This window comes from Hippoglossus hippoglossus, chromosome 4 (genome assembly GCF_009819705.1).
Source record: "Hippoglossus hippoglossus isolate fHipHip1 chromosome 4, fHipHip1.pri, whole genome shotgun sequence".
NCBI lineage: Eukaryota > Metazoa > Chordata > Actinopteri > Pleuronectiformes > Pleuronectidae > Hippoglossus > Hippoglossus hippoglossus.
The window spans coordinates 12378128-12398981 of record NC_047154.1 but is presented as its reverse complement, the minus strand read 5'-3'; the positions used below and the strand labels follow the sequence as shown (position 1 = coordinate 12398981).

General features: G+C 44.3%; 1 protein-coding gene across 1 annotated transcript in view; it reads right to left on the bottom strand.

Moving 5' to 3' along the window:
• Positions 1-1351: 1351 nt before the first annotated feature.
• The window catches only part of cpamd8 (C3 and PZP like alpha-2-macroglobulin domain containing 8), a 46153-nt gene continuing 26650 nt past the window's right edge, over positions 1352-20854 (bottom strand). Inside the window, 16 exon segments of the mRNA XM_034584012.1 lie at positions 1352-2483; positions 3228-3429; positions 5374-5448; positions 7306-7518; positions 7598-7708; positions 7928-8033; positions 8336-8410; positions 11191-11278; positions 11368-11624; positions 14472-14534; positions 15258-15413; positions 15753-15889; positions 15992-16078; positions 16590-16755; positions 18419-18493; positions 19366-19522. Of these exon segments, the coding sequence (XP_034439903.1) occupies position 2483; positions 3228-3429; positions 5374-5448; positions 7306-7518; positions 7598-7708; positions 7928-8033; positions 8336-8410; positions 11191-11278; positions 11368-11624; positions 14472-14534; positions 15258-15413; positions 15753-15889; positions 15992-16078; positions 16590-16755; positions 18419-18493; positions 19366-19522 (1969 nt within the window). The 3' untranslated portion in view covers positions 1352-2482.

Below are 20854 nucleotides of genomic sequence, written 5' to 3'. Positions count from 1 at the left end.
CTCTCCCTCCTTTCTCTTTTCAGTCTTTCTGCTCATCGCAGTGTGGAGACGCTATATCACTCCTCAGCCGTGCATGCAGTTGCCACGGTGACTGCTGCGGATACTTTGCTGCAGACAGGTCCCCTGCACTGTTGGCTTGTTGTCACAACAGGAGTTGGACTGGATGGGGAGATCATTGTCTGGGCTCAGGATGGAGGGAGGGAGGAAAGTTTTTGTGCTGTTTCATCACTTTTATCTCAAACAGAGAACAACAAGAGGTCATTTTCATTTCCCAGCATGCACAGCACTACCTTGACACTGTCTTCCCCCCTGACATCATAAAGCCCCAACACAGATGCAGGGTCAGAGGCAGTGCAGCACACCTGGAGCAGTTACTACCTTCACTCAGCAGGCCCCATTGATCTGGTCATAAATTGCCGACATACAGCTGGAACACAGTGCTGGAAATTGGACCAGCAACCCTCTGGTTTGTCATCTTTAACTCGAGGTCAAACTGATTACCTAGATGCAGTTACAGTTCCCTCTTTCATCTCCTCCAATCCCAGTGATAATTTGGGGTTGAGATTTGAAAGACTGGTTTGGAGGCCTCTGAGCAGCCGGTCGCCAGAGGCCATGGTAACCAAGAGGGTCGACAAGTGACGTGCAGAAAACAAACATTAAACTTTTACAGGCCCCAACTCTCTTGCCGCCGCTGCTGCTGCTGCTGCTTTGGTAACACAAATCTGGTGTCAGCAGCAACATAAACGCACACAGTGCACGCTCAAGCCTAGACGTGTGTACAGTATGTACAAACTGATACACACACACACGTGCATGCTTTCTGTCTCTGACACAGCAGCTTGCCAGGGGTCACAGAGTCACTTATCAAAGCAAAGGGCCTTCTGAAGCAGCAGGGCTGAAACGCAGCTCACTGCAGGCAGGAAATCATCTCCAGACTTAACTAGCTCCTCAGAGGAAATGGAGTCTTCATAAACAACTGCACTGGAGCTGCTCTGCTGGAGGAACACTCGCATGTAGTGCGCTGCATCTGCAGAAATGACTCTGTAGGGGTAGAGGAGAAGTAGTACGAGTTAACCCTTTCAACTCTATGTGACAATGGTATTTTCTGCTTTGTGTGATGTCATTTCACGGAGCATCTTCAAATGACCAAAAGTACAGAAATTGAGTCATACAATTAAGAAACCCACAGAAATCGTATCCGTTTTAACAGGGTAAAAGGTATTTCATTGCTACACTTACAAAGTGAATCAGGACATGCAAAATAAACAGAGACTCAAATGCAGGAAACACATACGACTCATCAGGTCTCGTCTGCTTATCAACCACAGTGTAAATCCGACAGAATCAAACACCTGGATTGTATACAAATTTTATTCTCGTTTGTTTTAAAAAGCACAAAGTTTTGATATGAATCTCGGGGGGGCTACATTTAATCAAATTTGGTACATTTACACAAATTTAAAACTTCATTCTTGATTGGGTTTTTTTTTGAGTTGATTGCTTCACAAATCAAAATTTAACAAAGAAAAAAAAAAACACAATAGCTTATGAACTGTACAATCAAATCTCAAGGTAGGTAAGGTGAAAGGCGACTTGAGAGTAGGTGATAGTCGTGTCTTGATACGATAGTTTCAGAAACATGTCAGCCGGCGCGTCCTGGTGCACCGCTGGTCGAAAGACGCATCTCTTGTAACTGTAAAGTCCACGGTGTGAGTCGGCCAGAGGCCTTCGCTACATGTCAGTCAGCCCCCCCGTCTCTCACTCCTCAGGTTTCCTGTCAATCTCTAATGTGCTGTTTCAAAAAAAAAAAAAAAATCTCAAGAATGAAAAACATGTCAGCTTATGTTTCTGTAAAGCATATGGTTAACATATGTCTTTTTCCAGCACCAGATATTCATCAATCAAGTCAATTATTGGGTTAAAGCTTGCTATGAAAGGAAAAAATGCATCTGATAGCACAAACTGTATCTTTTGTTTGAACCGAAAGAACCGCAAGGGTAAAAAGTCGACTGTGTGGGCAGACAATGACAAAAAAAAAAAAAAAATACAAATGATATGACATCTAGCTACAAATAAATACCACAGATAGAAAATATAACAAAAATATTTTGCTTAAAGTCAGGTGTAATTACAAACATAAATACTTGATTATTTCTTCTAGTGATTATAAAGGCAGTACAGTGAATAACAAAGACGCTATGGTGCCTATTGGTGACCGGGAGTCTGGAGGAAGAACAGTAGGAGTCTGGAGGACACAAGCTTAATAACAATCACGCACAGTCACATCCGATTGCACACAAACACACATATATGAATGCATCCGCTCAAACATACACACACTCGCTCACAGAGTCACTCTCGTTCTCCAGACCCCACCATCTCTTCCTTTCAGGAGTCCCAAGTCTTCTCTTTCCATTCACTAACATATATTCACAAATAATGTACAATTTGGAGGAAGGTATGGTTTCGCTCTCTGAAGGTTTCTGTGGACGAACAAAAAAACAAAAAAACTTTCAATATCACATTATCTCAGACACAGTTACAACATCTTTCTCTGAATAAGAAACCTGTGGAGTGACAATGTTATTTAACTTTCCAACAGCAGGCAACAGTTCTTTGTTAAACATTATAACCATGGATCAAATACGGATAAAGAAAATTGCGGAAGACTGTTCGAGTCAGGCATAAGAAAAATGAAAGGAGGGAGATTTCTTTTCCTTTTGCATTTCGAGAATAAAGTTGAAATGCTGAGCTACTGACAGCTGTGGGAGATTCCATCATTCCAAACTTGTGTGGTTTCTCCTGAACGGACAGTTTAGGCACAATCCCTTCAAAGACCTAATACTGATAACCACTAAGTATTTGTGTGCTAAAATAATAATAATAATAAGCTTGTTACTGAAACAGATTCTGAAATACAATTTCATCAATTCATCTACGCAAGGCATTTTGTGGAGGCGGACACATGTGTTGGTAGTTTGATATATTCTTGAAGATCACTTTAATCTTGAAATTTCAAATTTATTTCAACTTTATAATGGATATGAAAAAAATTATCTGATTTAGTTTGACTTTATTCTCAATATTTTTGCCTTTATTCTGGAAATGCAAAATGTAATAATAAACATCTCCCTCTTCTCATTTTAAATAAGTCAAATTCTAACCCGGTGATGAGAACACGTATTCCCAGTGTAATTGGCTGTTTATTTTTTCCTCTATGCACATACCATCGTTCAGGGGTGTTTTTTGTGTCCAGTGTGGGTAGCTGGGTATCTGCTGTGATGAGCACCTTCTGCTCCACGTCCTCCCCACCTTCAGGAAGGTAGAAATGCTCCCCCGCCTCTGCGTCAGCAAGGAAAGGATCCGAATCTGGGTCGTATTCGTAGGAGTAGTAGGAAACCTCTGCCATGGACCCCTGCTCCTCTTCACCTGGACACATCGGTTTCAGTCAGTGACAGATACAGACACATCAAGAGATAAAGCCAATTGAAATGTTGATAACAAAATCTGATACGCAATGACGGCCACTGGATTTAAATTCTGAAGTGTTGCGTGGCCTGGACATCTTCAGCAGCAATACCCCACCAGTGACAGTAGGGGTCCTTCTACTTCTACTTTAAAATATTTTTGCAACACCATCGTGTTCTACTTTAAAGTCACTATATTTGGATGAGGGCATGGTTTCATTAAATGCTTATATTAGATTTGCACTTATTATGACTCTTCTACAACCACATTCAGCTTATTTAAACACTGTGATGACCATTCGACTTCATGGTGAGTTCTAACACGCAAACCAAAAAAGATAATGTAAACCTTTAATTCACAAAGTGGGAAATGTAAACTTTACGCGAGTTGAAAACACGCACACGACAGGAAACTCAACCCGAAGCCAGTGAGTCTGTGTATCCAGTTTACTGTATCCTCTGGTACAAGCTCGCTCATAGGACAAGTCTGCACAGGGAAGCTAATTCCACAGCTTCCTCCACTGTTCCAGTGGAAACTGTCAGTTCCTTGGCACAACCCACCTTCACCTATTACACTCTCGGTGCACTTAGCGGGCATGTCGTCAACTTTCTAATGGTTTACAATGACAGTGTTTTTACAGTGCTTATTCAACCTAATCTCCCCTGTGGTTATCATGCTGGAGGTGAGCATGTCAGGCTGTGTGCGTGTTTGCCTCCGTATGCATACGTGTTCGTGCACAAATCCTCATATTATCGTATATATATATATACACATAAAGAAATGTGGTGTGTGTGTTTAGGTATATTTGTGTGTGTGTGCGTGTGTGTGTGCATGTGAGTACATAACAGAATTCCTGTGGTGAGTGTAAAGCGTTTTTCTACTATGGAGACCTTTCCCTGAGAGCAGCTTTGTGAGCTACTGGGAGCTGCAGGCTGGGAAACAAGTCCGTGCAGGCTGCGCCACATCACTCACACACACACATACATACATACATACACATACACAGACACAGACACACACACTAAAGTGGGATATATCATTGATATTTCACACAATACCACATGCAATCCATGCACATCCGTGTGCAGCATGTATGTGCAGCATGCACACTCTTGCAGCTTGTAAACGGCTGCAGCGCCTCTTTATGTTTTCATTGCCAAATGTAACACAGCTACATCCTCCCTCCGCACGCAGCCAAACATCCTATCAGGAATTCTCTGGCTGCCTCCCTGGAAGTGACTGCAGATCTAAGCTCATGGCACAGCAACAATCAAGCCTGCAGCGTGAAACCTATCCACCTATTTATCACACCGATTGTAGACATGATGTGGCAGCAGGGGAATGTGCTGCCACACAAACCATCTCCATCTCTATTTCTCTCCTCTCATCACCTTTTGATCTGTCTGTATTTTGTCTTTTTATTACACCCCACACATCTTTTCATCTTTTTCTTCTCACAATTTTTTCCTCCTACCCTTTTGAACTCCCATTCTTTGCATGATAAAAAAGCCCCACACATAAACACACAAATACATTATATTTAAAATATAACGTGCACTTGACATGCAATCTAATTGCATTTATTTGCACACGCCACCATTAGATACCAATGTGTCTGAAATATTGACTCTAAATTTACATTTAGCTGACACAGACTCTCAGACTGAGCCATCGTGGATGCAGAAGCAGATAGATTAAAAGCCGCAGATGGAACATGCTGCAGACAACGTGTGCATAGCAACAACAACTGGTGAAGAAGTAAACGCTATCTCTGCTGCTGGACCTCAGCAGGCAGATGGAGGGAAGGTTAGAGAGCAAGACAGGGCTGATATAGAGGAGTGTACTGTATGTAGGAGTCGGGAGTTCATCTAAAGCTATGTTTAGTATAGTGGCAGATGAAGTTACCTGTGTGTACAGGCACTGAGGGCTGCTCAGTTTCCTGGTTCGCTGTCGGTTGCTTGTCCTCCACCGTGGTCTCCACTGGAAAGACAAACACACACACACGTTTGATTATTCACGTTTATGCGGTGGCCACGGCACATACGAGAAAAAAAGTAGTTATGAATTAAACAGAGTTTCAGTGTTGCATAATCTAAATACTGCCCAGAAGCATTATCCACCCCACTGAGCAACACCTCTGATGTACACTCTGTCTCAACAGGAGCCTGCATTAAAAAAGACTTTCCAAAAATAGCAGGGGCCAAACCGCGGCCGAGGGGGCCATGTGTGGAAACAAATTATCTCTTTTTCCTATTCAAAAAGGGGGGAAATGGTGGCATTGAATGTCCCCCCCACGCAACTGTACACAAACAAACAAGGTCAGGGAGCACCAAACAAAACCACGGTTCCTTTGATGATCGACGCAACACAAACCACTTGGCACAACCGCGGCTCTTTAACCACCAAAGTTTTGTCTATGTCTTTTCCCCCAATCCGCTCCACAACATGAAGGCTCCTTTGTTGTTGGGCTGTGCGTCGGAAAGGAATGTGACAAGGATTTCAAAGGGCTGGACAAAAGCACTCTGTCATTTGGACGGAGCCCTGTAATACAGCGGGGAGCAAAAGAGGGCGGAGGGGGTGCGACGGGGAGAAAACTCTTCCAGTAATCAGCTCAACACCTGAACAGCTGTTTCCACACACAGAGGAGCGGAGGGGCGAACACACACACACACACACACACACAGACGTGTACCAGATGCATGAGCGATGCGCGATGGACGGTTCCACGGAGATGCTGATGGCAAAGCAAAGTCAAACATGTGTATCCAATAAAATACGCAAGGAAGAAGACAAACACTTGTTTCTTATAAAGGAAGAGATGATAAAACCTAAAGCTGGATGACGAGGCCAAAAGTTATATCATAAACAAATATATTTTTATATCAGTCGATTTTGATAATTATCATGATATGTGTCACATTATTATTTCTTTAGGTAGACAGACTGATTGTTGCTCCTTTTAAACTCTTCTCTTTATGAGCAGAAAATGACAAACACTTTACAAATCTGAGGTAGATCAACTATGTGTCAAACCTTCTCACTGTGCAAGTGCATAAGAAATACATCCGATATATATTGAACCCTTGTGTATTGCTATTGAGGAAAATTGTACTGCCATAGTTACCGATTTTGACTTATTTCCGGGCCCTAACAAACAATATTAGTGTTGAGATTGTGGCTGTTTCAAAATTCAAGCCACGTTAGCTGACTTTCATTTCACTTCACTTATTGAGCTGATGTCCTTCATGTTAGATAAGCTGCTTCCAGACTGAACTCTATATTCTCCTGAAACTATCCGGAGGGGCTGCATGTGCAGACGCAAATGTGTGAATCCGTTGCTGCCGACAATCTCCAGAGTTTCTCCTCGTCAGGTGATGTCAGAGTGAGCTCATTCTCCTGAGGATTCACAGAAATCTAGTGGGCGTGTTGATGACGTTTCTAACAGGCGACAGACAAAATACAACTATTTCAGGGTGAAAAATAGGAGCCATACACGTAGAAGACGCAGAAGAAGATGTCAACTCAGAAACACAACAAGATTTGAAAGCTTTTGGTGATACGGGCCATTGCCGGTGTCGATGTGCTGTAAACAAAAACACGTGATCTCTGCAGTGGAGAGTCGGGACCAAACTGTGCGGCCATTTTCCGGAGTTCATGACTGATAATGGACTGAGAGATTTATTTATATAAGTCGAGCTGTGTTGGCTTGGCTACATGGGTAAACATTCAGATATCTAGAACCGAGGCTTTGGTAAAACGAGCAGCAGGATGAGTGACTGATGGAAAGACTGAACTCCAGGTGATGTCAGGCGTTGTGAGCGATAAGCGAGCTCTTACTGTGAGGACACTGGGACATTGGAACCTGCTTGATACGTGTCCCGTTTCGACAGGCAAACACCTCCATCTGACACTGGTTCTGGTAGAGCTGCCCGTCTGACCCACAAACCGGCTCGCCGTCGTAACCACAGTCCCTGTAGCAGGTGCAGCGCTCAAAGTGCTCCTCCTCCAGGCAGCCGAACACATTGTTGCACTGGTTGGCCTGCACAAAACCTGCACGAAATAATAAATAGAAGTGACTGAAGGAAACACGGTGCCTGTGTATCATGAAGGGGCGTAGAATGACTCTCACCTATCCAGTGATTGGTTGAGCTCTCCACTTCATTGCAGGTAGGGCCGTCACAAAGCTCCCGAGCCAGCGGGCTGCTCTCGCTGACGTTGTAGAACCGTGTGGCCTCGAAGGCTGCACAACAAGCAGAGACCCACACCAGCACATTCACACACCCACACACACAAAACAAAGATGACGCTCGCTCACCATAACTAGGTCATAAACGTAGAGAAAGAAAATTTCCAATTTCCATAAAATAGAAGTCACTTCGTAAATCATGACCAGTTAGACGTTTTTCCTGCTCTGTAACTCTTTAAAGAGCGGCACTTAAAATATTCATCAGAGGCACACCTGGTTCGTAGTAGTCATAGATCTTGACCGGAACAGGCGCTGTCTTGCCCACAATGTATTCCCTGACAGCTTGAAAGGCCACACACGTCACACACTGGCTGGGAATCTAAGGTCAGGTGGCAAAAAGAAAAATAAACTCACAAAACATACAGACACACATGCAAATAGAGACAAATATGGATGTTGATATACTTTCACACACACTTACAATAGTCTCCAATTATTGTGAAAACATTTACATTAGGGAACAGGGTACAGTCTGCAAGTACTTTTTACTTATAATACTTTAAGTTCATTTAATAGCACTTTTACTTAAGTAGAAGGGTTAAAGTGGTACTTTTACTTTTGTCTATTTATTTGTACTTTTACTTAAGTGACATGTGACACAACAATGAGGATTCCACTCACCTCGTCGAAGTAGAACAACACTTTCCTCCCATTCAGCTCATATCGCTTCAGACCCACTCTCTTATCCATCAGCAGCTGTAGAGGGAGACGCAAGTAAAGTGTGTAGGAAAACACACAAAAAGAACCGAAGCAAATCTGCTGTACACTTGAGGATTTTAAATAAACATGAGTATGTGTGTGCTATCGGGTTCCTTGCTGAATCTGTTTGGTCGGAAATATTTTAGGAATATTTATGAGATCCCTCACACAAGTCTTTAATGATACTTTTTGAGAACTGGGTGTCAGAAACCAGCTGAGCCAACCCTCCTTTATATAAATGAGGGTTATTCCAAAATAATAGGAGCTCTTGCCAACAACAGCAACAAAAACCGCAGCCTCGGAAAAAGATCGAAACATTGAAGCAACACCTTTCTAAAAACATTATAACGTTCATAAAGGTGGGACTTACTGCACGGCTGTTGTACTATACTGCATTAGTTTTAGCTGGGTGTACCTAAATAAACTGCCAGCGTAATGTTTGTAGTAGCCACGGACATGGACGTGAACACTAATCAGCACCACGTGGACTGGACAGCTCCACTCATGCTAATCAGGGTCTACTGTTCAACAGGATTAATACAAAGTGTTGACTGGTTAACTCGTGCCAATGGTCTCACAAACCACGTGAACACACTGAAGAGCATCTCATTTCGCACAATCCTGGATCTCAGCTGTCAGAGATCCTTTAACTGGTGGATGTCCCTTGTCTGCCCGTACAGTACATAACACTATGTAGTGCAGTGGCCTTACCACACTGTCAGAGTCCATATGGTCTACATTTCAATGTGCTCCATGAGTCCACAAACCTGAATTCAGACCATATGCAATCTACCATGTCATGACGGGCGAGGCGAGGGTGGAAAATGTACCAGGGCACCAATCATGGACTTGGTTATATGAGTCACAAATCAACAAGGGATCAGTGAGAGGCCCGATCAGAGTTTTATTATCAGTGAGTTTCTGGTATTTGGTGAACATGGTGCCCAAGTGTACAGTTGGGTTAACGTGCATGGCTATTTCTAATAAATAGGAGCGTATATCAATGAGTAATGAGGAAATGTTGAGTGTGTGCACAGAGAGCCGGCAGAGTTAATTCCCCCTACAGGGAGATTTTTCATTCTGTCAAAGGTGGCAGCCTTTAGACAGCAGGGGTTTATGAGGTGCTCAGCCTGAGCTGGCGCCACCGAGACACACACACACACACACACACACACACAAAAACCACAAGATCAACAATCTATCTACAAAAAATTGCCAATGAACTCCCATTAGCTCAGACGTTATGTCGCAACGTGCGCTGGGCCGTTAAACAAAGCTCATTATATTGGGTGATAAGAAGCCGTGGGAGTTCCCAGTCAGTCATCGGGCTAATCATTCATGACTGCAGCATCCGTGAAGGCAACTAGACATGACTGTAGCGGCCAAGCTTGCCACCATAAATTGAGGAATGTAAGTGGCAGCCGGGCAGGCAGCAGTAAAACTCCGAGGGAGGCCAGCAGGGGTGTAAACTGAGCTTGTTAGCCACTGCAGCTCAGGTCAGCCTCTACTGACACACTCACAGCGGTGTGTGTGTGTGTGCAGGTTTTTGTATGCGAATGTGCGTGTTTAACATCTCCCCAGGTAGCCAGAGAGGTGGCTCTTGTAGAGGTGAACGCCTGCAGACCAAGGCCCCATAACTGTACAGTAATGAGGGACAAGCTTGTGATGGGGGGCTGGGGAGCTGACCTGGATCTAGACCTGAAATTTACCCTGACTTTCTATTATTATCCATCAGTGTCGTCGTATTTTAATTCACCCTCCATATCCAGTGTTACTCCTTTCATTCAGTTCCATGTTAACTACATTAAATCCATCCATTTCCTCTCTCCTTTGCAAACTATACAAGTTTCCTCTGAGTCTGTGCCTCATGAGGCCCCAGTGAGGTGAGTGTGTTTGGTGTTGTAGACCCAGGGAGGCCCAATGACCTCTGACCCTGAAACATTGTAACTCCACGGGGCCTGAGCTGGCTGGTCCTCTCCTCTCATCATACCTGGAAAACCCACCATAAAAAGGACCTTCATCTTCATGACCGCTCTCATGACCGTGACGAACACATGGACACACACGGAGACACACGGAAACACAGCTTCACATTGACCGTGTAGAAAACACACTTCAGAGGAACTGTCCCCCAGTTGAAGGAAGTCTTCAGGAGCTGGTCTGAACAACAACTTTAAACAGCAATGAAAGGAATGTCAGGTTTACATCAAAACAACGTCCACGGCACCACAGGAATAACCAAATCCAAACTATGCGTGTGTTTGTTTAAGGAGGCATCCTGTTTACGCTCTTCTATGTTTCTGAGACCCTGTTCAGTTCTGGTATTAACATCCGTCCCAAGTGATATGATCACAAGTGGTCAGCTCTCGAAAGCCTCCTGAATGCATCCTGAGTTCAGATCACTCCGACACATTCGGAGGTGGTCTGGGACAGATGTAGCACCAGTCTTGCTCATGTGTTCTGAGCCACATATGAAGGGACCACCTACTCAGCTGACGTCCACTGACCCGCTACAGTTTAAATGCACTTCTGTACGCCTCTCCGTGTCCATACGTCCATTTGTTTGTAGCCACCGCCACAATATCAGCACTGACCAACACATGACTGATACTTTTCTTAAATTGATCATAGCTGCACACATTCATTCATTTAGCCCCTTCTGACTCCGCTCGCTCTTTCTCTCTCTCTGTCTGAACTGATTATCAGATAAATTCCATGAAGAACAGTCTCTAATCCTTTGACAAAGTATTTTCTGGTGTGTTCATGTGATTACCTACCCTTTCCAGACTTTCGACATCTGCTCGGAAACCGGAAATCATGGGAACTTCTATGACGGCCATGTTGGATGAGCCCGAATGGAGCCACCTAAGCAGAGAGTCGGGATGAAGGTAACAGTGTGAGAATCGGAGCTGTGCAGACCCACTCCTTATTTGTACACAGATTGTTTGTCATACCGAGCACAAACTTCAAGGGAGATTTGAAAGTCCATTTTGTCCTGGTGGGCTGCCGGGTCGTCATCATCGATGGGTGCCCGCCGCTTCCGGTTGAGCTCAGAGCGGTTGTCCGCACGGCTCCGGGAGCGCGAGGAAGGATGGCGCGAAGAGGAGGAGGGGTGCTGCAGGTGTCGCCCCTGAAAAGGTTCTTTCAGGTCCACTTTGAGCTGGAAGGCTGGTTTGGATACTGGGTCAGGTACGTTGTAACTCACATCAATCTACAGAGAGAGAGCAATGGACGTGTAGTGTTAAAGAAAGTTACCCACAGAATCAACATTGACATTTACTGTCACCGTCTTGGTCGCTTTGGTAGAATTATTCTGCCTTGCTCTTGGTATGGCTCTAGCGATGCCACAGCCAGACACTGGCACACTACCATGAAGGTTTGTACAGAGACACTTACGTATTGACTTTGCCTATTCTCAGATTTTCTTTGTCACCACCAACAGGTTGATGTTTTTGACTTTTAACGAGTTATCTCTACCGGATGGATTTTCATGAAATTTGGTTGAGACATTCATGGTTCCCAGAGGATGAATCTTATTGACTTTTCCTGTACTGGCACCACAATGTTTATATTTGTGGTTTATCGGGATATAATATTGGATTAACTGCCATAAAATCTGTTTCACAATTTGGTGAACACTGTAAGTCGTGTTGAATTATTGATCAGAACACCAGAGGCTGTTCAACGATCTAAGCACAAGTATGGTTAAGGCGTGTACAGATTCACTAGGAGCTGTACTTAGTTTGTTATTTAATCATGGGTGTGTTTCCCAAGTGTAAATAATAAATCAATCAGAGAGTGCCATCTCCAATTCCCTTGAAAAGCCTGGTATATTGTAAGAAACACAAGTAGACCATCTGTGTGTAAAAAGCAGAGTGTATGCATGTTGTGAACCCACATATGTGTGTGCATCATACACCCTTAAAATAATCCACATCACATCATCAGACCAGGTTTTGGTCAATCGCTCCCCCCCTAACTTTAGCCCACTACCTGGAGATATGCCTGACTACACCTCATTTTGAGACTAAAACACCCATGGGCAGTCAGATTTCTAATTAAAAAACATGGGCACTTAATGGAAAAGTAACAACTGCGTTGCTGAAACTAGCAAAGACACTTGACTTGCACGTTGCTGATTTGCGCCAATAAACTAAGATAGAGGCCTAGGTCTTGGATTGTTGCTCCCAATATTCACCTTACAATTGATGTAGCTTTACTATGAGGATATGACCAGAGACACAGAGCCACTTGACATCGCCCATTGGTTTGTGAACTGCCTTTTGAAGGCTCAAGTTTGGAATATTGGTCGGCGCCATCTTGCTTTTCTGAAACAGGAAGTAACCATACTTTGAGGAGTGGAGTCGGAGCCTGACTGAGAGCTAAAGAACACTGCATGCCCACCTATAACTGTGACCTGCACCCATTGGATAGTAGTAACTGTCAATCACACAATATCCCATCCCTACATAAACATCTATTTCCCTTTAAATGGGGCCATAATTTACTAAATGTACTTGAACATGTTGCAATGAAGACGACCATAAACTCTTTTCAGGAAAATGTTTACTGTTGTTATAAATCAATTAAGATATAAGGTAATTTTTCTCATAAACTTCTATAGAAACTGGATCTTTTTGAAAACTGTGGAGTCGCCCTCTGCTGGTCACTCAAGAAAAAACAGGTTTCAAGCCCTTCCGCATTGGCTTCACTTTCCAGACCCGGAGTCTACATGCACTTTTATATACAGACTATACACCGAGCTGATGTGTATGTGAGTGTGTGAATGTGTGAGAGAGAGAGTGTGTGTGTGTGTGTGTGTGTGTGTGTGTGTGTGTGTGTGTGTGTGTGTGTGTGTGTGTGTGTGTGTGTGTGTGCTGCTGACAGCAGTATGAAAGACACGTTTTGGCATCAAACATTGGCAACAAACTACTTAAGAGTTCAAATATTTAAGACCTCCGGCCTTGAAAAGTCGAGTAAAGCAAGAAAAAAAAAGACTTAGGCAGAACTTTGAAGCATAAACCACAAATCATATTCACTGGACACAAGACATGCATTCAGCAGACGACTATTTCAGCCTGAGGACAAGTCACTGCTTTGACGCTCTTTTTAATTCCACAGGAGATTATTATTGCCAGAACTGTTTCAAATTCTGAATAAATCATCCGTCGTGATTTGAGACCTGTGCAAAGCTACTAAATAATAATCCTGAGGCACGGGACGTAGACTCATCACTTACAGTGTGTCTACAAACACATACACAGGCTGGGCTCTTTGATTGGCCCCCGCTCTTGTATTTCATTAGAGCCCAGGTGCTGCTGGCCTGAGGGGCTGTCAAGGAGGTGTGTTGACGCAGAGAGGTGTGTGTGTGTGTGTGTGTGGTGTGTGTGTGTGTGTGTGTGTGTGTGTGTGTGTGTGTGTGTGTGTGTGTGTGTGTGTGTGTGTGTGAGGGGAGGGGAGAGAGGTGTGAAGAAAGGAACTGTGTGTTTGTGGACGAGTTGGAAGACGTTTCAGGCACTGCACAGTGTGAACACAACATCCACGGGGCTGTCTGCCTCTGCCTCGGTCAAACCAAGTTCTATCTCACATGTAGGTTTCTAAAAACAGGAATGTAAACATACAACTTTGATAACGCATGCTTTTGTTTTTTTCATTTATGCCCTGTTTGGTTTTAAAGTGGATAAATGTTTAAACATTGGTTATAATACGAGAGAACAGAATATCATCCAGCAACGAGGAAAACTGACTTCTGGTGTTTATGAAAAGGGTTTTTGTTTGCCTCTGGTAGAAGTAGCACAAGGTATACGTAAACAACATCCCGTCCGGGGGCCGCAGGAATCAACCGGAATGATCAACACATTCCAAAACAACTGGCTAAACTCTACCAGACTATTCCAATTTATGGGGGGTGGGAGGGAAAATTGGGACTCATTGGGTGACGGTAACTGACTCTCCCCTGCTGGGAGATTCTCGCTGTGAGCCAGTGAAGTAAGCATAGTATTACAGTCCCACTTTTTGGGCAACATTCAAGAATACAAAAGTCGCAGGGGTACAATACCTGCATGAGACAACAGCCTTCTCCTTTAGCACTCACGAAAAGGCCTGTGGGGATACTGGGGATCTGGAAAAAGAAGAAAAGAAGAAACAAAGCGAGTCATAGGGGGCAAGGAGAGGTGAGTGAGTCATTTATCAAGTGAATGAATGCTGGAGGCTGCTGCGCCGCTACTAGTGGGTCCCTGGCTACTAACCAGCGGGGCTTAATTGCCCCCAATTATAGCTGACACCACAGCGGAGCAACATGCCTGGCAGAGAGGACGTTCTGCGCTCTCACCTGAACTGCTCCAGCTCATGGAGCCCTTTTACTGACCTAGCGCCACGATGCCGTGGCCAAAGGTAGTTTGTGGTCACGCTGTCGTAAGTTCGTAATGTGTGAGCACACGGGCCAGTAAAGCACAGCTATTAAATCAACAGATCAGCCAGGTGCTCTTGGGAAATCCAGCCTGGTTTGGTTTGGCAGAGTGGGAAAGGTTCTGGCTACTAAAGAGCCGGACACGGAAACATAGAGATTAAGTCGGGTGCCAGACTGTGGCTCTGAAACACAGCTACTCATCAATCACTGTTAATCAGGAGGGAAAACTTTCTTAAACTTGCATTTAAATGCAGGGGTTTCTCTTAAGTGAGAATTCATCAGTAGCCTTGACAATGTTGATAAATTGCTGTCGACCTACACAAACAACCGAAGTGTGCAACTCATCTCCATACAAAAACAACAAGGAGCCGCCCTGCCATTAAACAAACATCACCAAGGATTTACTCTGTTCACTGTTTCCACGGATGTGAATACCTTGGCGCTCTGGAGCAGTTTCTTGTTGTCCCTGTTGAGTTCAAAGGTTTCCTGGAAGTCGAGGTTGGTGGAGGCCAGCGAGATTGTGAGGTTGACCCCTCCCACATAGGACAGGATGGCGTATTCTGACAGGGCCTGCAAAGCCACACACGTGTCCTGGCACAGAGAGGGGCAATGAGAAAAGTCAACAGTTTTGACAGAATTCTTGCACAAAACAATTTAAGCTCAGGAGAAAAAAGTCCAAGAGCAGAGGACAAATCCGAGCTTCACGCATCCACAGAAGCAGCGTGAGAAAAAAAACCTAAGCTGGAGTGCAGGAAATGTGTCAGAGCGACAAATGATCTGAGTGCAAGCACACAGGTAGAGCACAAGCCGAGCAAATCTAAGCATAAGCAGGGGCTTTTTGAGTGCAAGCACAGGGTTTTGAGTGAAAGCACTACAAAACTGAACATCAATAAGACCACGCTCTTCAATAAAGATAGGACCCATAGCAACCTGTGTGGATGAGAAGCCGCCCAAGGCATTCCTTTGCTGGGAGAGCCATTTGACCACAGGCAAGGCAGAGGCCACGTCCCCCAAGAGAGTGTAGGTCAGAAGACCGTAGGCTGTCATCTCCACCTCCGCTGACACCACTGGGGAAAAACAAGAAATTATTATGAAGATTCTTATTTGGACTGTGCTTTTAAATCAGGTATTTCCAATAGGGAGGTGATGTCGATGGATGATGAGTGTACCTGACTGGGAGAGGCCATCGCTGAAGCCCATGAAAGTGTCCTCGTCTGTCATCGTGCTGCCTGTCAGGCTCCAGTGGGTGAGTCCATCTGCAGACACAAACAAAGTGAGATAAAGACAGAGAGGGTCCAACACCCTGCACCCTATGACTCATTGTATCATTATCCTAAACTGCTAAATCTTTCAGTGACTATGCAACCAAACCCTGTGCCTTCATTGCACTTGGCAACTAAAAGGATTGTGATTAACACTTTTTTGTATTCCGCTCAACTCTACAAAAACTTGCAGAGAGTTGCAGTGGAGAGGAAGAGAAGGAAACGGCCAGAGGAAACCTAGAGTGAGATAAGAAAAAGAAAGGAAAGGGGAGGAGGGGATGGAACTACTGAGGACGACAGCACAACTGTTTCACAGACTGATTTTCTGACTGCACAGAGCTCGTCACTGTCATTTTTTTTTTTTTTTTTTTTTTTTTAAAATGGTGCATTCATCCTGTTGTAACTCTCATTCAACATCTGGTCTTTGCTTGTTACCTGTTTAAACATCTCTTCTCCAGTACTTAGCTCTGAATGAATGACTCACAGTGATGAGTGTGGCAGGTACCTTGAGTGATGGCCATGTGGTTGAGGCGGCGCAGGGCCAGGGGGGCGTAAGGGCTGCGCAGCAGAGCCAGGGCGTATGCGGACAGGGCCGTGGTGTAAGGGTCGTCGGCGGAGTAGGTGTTGCTCTCCAGGAAATCCTTGGCTTTGGCCACAGCCACCTTCTCTTCCTGGATCAGATGAACCGCATGCAAAACAAACACAGATGAACATGTGGGAGCAGAAATGATCAACAGCTTTTAGGACGTGTCAGAGACGGAAATCCAAAACAAACATTAATGGCAAACTCACATTTACTTCATGGTCATATTAGTGATATATTTACATGCATGGACACATTTATTTCTTCTCTTGAATTAACATTTGTAAGAATGCTCACAAGATTATTTGAGCAAGTTCTAAATTATTTGCTATATACATCAACTCTATGGCAAAATCTATAGTTTATGGTAGGTAACTGTAGGTTAACACACACACACACAAGCCCTGACCCTATCTAAGGGAGGATACTTATTGGCATAACGCATTCCTTCTCTAACCAAAACCATTACAACTGAATGCCTCACCCTAACCAAGTCCTAACATTCAAACAGCCCTTTGAAAAAGTGAGGACCGGCCAAAATATCCTCACTGCGTAAGATCTATACTCAAAATGGTCCTCACAAAGACATAAGTACAAGTTCTCTCACACACACACACACACACACACACACACACACACACCACACACACACACACACACACACACCACACACACACACACACACACACACACCACACACACACACACACACACACACACACACACACACACACGCCATAGTTATCATCATGTTTAGAAGCTGCCCTGTCCAAACTCACAACCCTTTCCTCTACTCCCATGCAGTTGTTGAATAAACATTCATTTCGGCCATTAAAAAGTCGAGGGTTCACTTTCATCTCATGCAGATGTGACCTTCCCTCTCATCCACGAGATGATAGGCCTCCACAGCCCCTCACTGTAATTGCAGCAGTCATCTTTTAATTAAGTGAAATTGGAAGGGGTGGGGGGGGGCTCTGCTTTGAAGTGAAGGACACCTCTTCAGTTTTTATCAGTTGTAAAAGGACAGACTCTCTGAAGAAGTCTTTTGCGATAGATAGCAGAGGAAACACAGCGAGACAGATGGATGGAGAGGAGCCAGGGACAGGAAATGCTAAGTAAAGAGTCAACTATGTGGACAAACGCAGAGCAAAGATTTTGAGCAGCTTTTATGCTGCATGAATCTCCAATAAAAGCCGAAGAAAATCTCAGCAGACTTTTATTGTAATTCTTCCTTTACCAATATCTTTGAATGTAGCACATACGGTGAAGTTGTTAAATTATTTAGATTAAGAAACATGAAGCCAAAAAGAGAGAAAAGTATATAGGATATAGAGACTAAAGCAGCCTATGTGCCTTTTATGGGACTCAGTTGTCCTTACACATCAGCCTGAATGTGATTAGATATGAGATTAGCAGCACTGGGGCATAACAAATATGAGTAGGCTGACTGCCAGCACATCCATCTTCACAACTATCAGGAATGCAGCGATACGTCCACACACGACTCGGCCTGGTAGGACGGGCTACAGGAGTAAGAGGTTTAAGTGGAACAGGTCGCGCACTATGTGCTGCTCTTGGAGTTTTAAAGACTTTCTCCTTTTTAGCAACTGAAATCATAAATTGACCTTTTCCAGTGGGTTTAAGTACCAGATTAAACACTATTTGGTTCATGGAAAAGTTCCACTCTGAGGAGTGACTGTGGAGTGAGAGGATCAGACAGCAGTGATGTGCTATTTTGTGCGACTGCTCACCTCTGTGGTGATTCCTGTCTCCAAGAGAGCTGCTACCACGTAAGCTGTAAGTGAGATCTTCCCATGGATCCCTCCCTGTGGACAAAAACACACATAAGCTCTCAGTTACTTTTACATCCTAGATCTCAAATGACAAGATCTCCATCTTGTCGAATTCCCCTAAATCTGAAGAATAGCTGTTTTTATCTATTTCATCTAATCAGGCACATGTTAAAGGAGACATATCATGCTCATATTCAAGTTTATAACTTCAATCTGGATTATTATTTCAAAAATCGGGTTTATGCTCTAATGATCTGAAAATACTGTTCATTGCTAAAGCTCCTCTTTTCAGCCTCTGTCTGAAACACTTGGTTTTAGCTCCTGTCTCTTTAAGGCCACCGTCCCAATAGAGCCCAGTCTGCTCTGATTGGCCAACCACTTCCAGCACATGTAGGAAATGTCAGCCTTGTGAATTATTCAAATGTGGAGCATGACATCCCAATGATGCAGAAGTATCAGTACTGACGGGTTTCAGGAGCTTAGGAGCAGTGTTTTCTGTGAGTTGCTCCCTTTACCGCGGACTTTGGGCTTTTTTACTTTGCCAACATTTTATATACACAAAAAAACTGTATAACAAACTTGAGGAAAGAAAAAATGAAAAAAGCATAATATGTGTCCTTTAAAGCACCTAAAGTTAGCATTGAATTTGAAAATGTCCACCTCTGACTAAGGTATCTTAAAACATAAAACTGCAGATCTGCCTTCACTTGTCCCGACTGTAAATATTTGGTTGAAAGATGTCTGAAAGAAAATTACGTTTTCACCTCACACAAAGAAAGAACAGGAATTCCAAACATAAAATTCCAGTCCCAATCCATATTGTCATTGTCTCAGGGAGGAAGAACCAGCACTTCCTCTTCATCAAGATTTTCTATCGCCCTATATCCAACTAGACATGGTCCTACCTGCAGGTCTTTGTTGAGGATGCGTCCCATAGCGGGGAAGGAGCCATCATCCCGCTGGTGTTTGATGAGCCAGGACTTGGCTTCCCGAAGCTCTTCAGGGTCGATGAAGATGAAACCCCGGGACTGAGCGAAGGACTTCAGCACAAACGCCGTCAACCTGGAGGAAGGAGAGACGGAGGCGGCGGTGGAGGGGTGAGGCAGATAAAGACGGGTGAGGTTAAAGGAGAGGGGAAGGAGATAAGAGAGGAGAGATAATTAAAGATTCTTTAAAACGTGTGCTGGCACATCCCAATAAATACTTAACTATCAAGACTTTGGAAGCAAGAAGCTTTTCAACGGATTGCACTCTTTCAGTCTGTCAGCAGACAGGGAGGGGGGATTGATAGTGAAGAGTGTGGATGGAGGGATGTTTTTTATCAAGAGGACGGGTACGTGTGGATGTTTCTCATGAAATAAAAGAAAGAAAGGAAGCGAGGAGGGGAGGAAATGGGTGCGGCAGGGTTTGATCGCCGCTGCAGAATGCGGCAGCTGCGCTCTTAAGAATGTGAAATCTCACGCGGGCCAATCAAGTACGTCTCTGCATGTGCGTCGGAGATTCCCCCTAAAAACATTTTGCAACTTATACAAACACGGATCCCTTGGACGGAGGTTGTGAATCTGGCAGGCCCGGGAGAGCATCTGAGAGTTTATGAGCCGTGGTTTTAGTGGGCCACGTTTGAGACTGAGCAGAGGGGATTCACTGAGAAAGAACCCGTTCGGCCCTGAGGGACGCCGCTGAGCTAAAGAACACACGCTCATCCATAAACAACAGACCTCCTGGTAGCGGTCGAAACAGATTCAAGCCTTTGAACAACAACTCCTCAGTGACATTCCACCACAGCGCCCCTGACCGCAACTGACTTACAAGATGAGGCAAGCTGCGGAACCGTAAAAAGACAGAAAAACTAGGTGGAAATGGGGAAATAAACAAACAGGTCACGCTCTGGTTTCTCAATGCTGCTCGTAAGCGAGCGTCACGATCCAAGAAAGATGAGTAGGAAAGGAACTTTGCTCTCGTAAAGCAAAAACAATGAAATCTTCCCTGGCTCAAACCTGGAGGATTTTACTCCCTTGAGACAAAAGTAGGGATGAAGCCACAAGCCTGATGGAATTTTTATAAAAGTAAATATCATGTCACAGGCCTTTAAATGTCGAGCCCTAGGGAAAGGTTTTAGAAAGTGTAAATATGATTTAGTTTGAGGAAGGAAGGACGGAAGGAAGCACTAGAGAGGCTCCCTTCCACCGCTCAGCCCTTGGCTTGGGCCGTCCTCTCCCAATTCTCCCCTCTCCACTACTTCTACCTTCCGTTCTGATCCCCTCTATGATCCACCCTTATCCAGCTCCGCACTTCAAAAGGGTTGATATGAAGTCTTTTTTAAAGACAATACATTGATACGCTTCATGATAAAGCCATGGTTGATAAGCTTAAAGGGGAATGTTATGAGTTGGA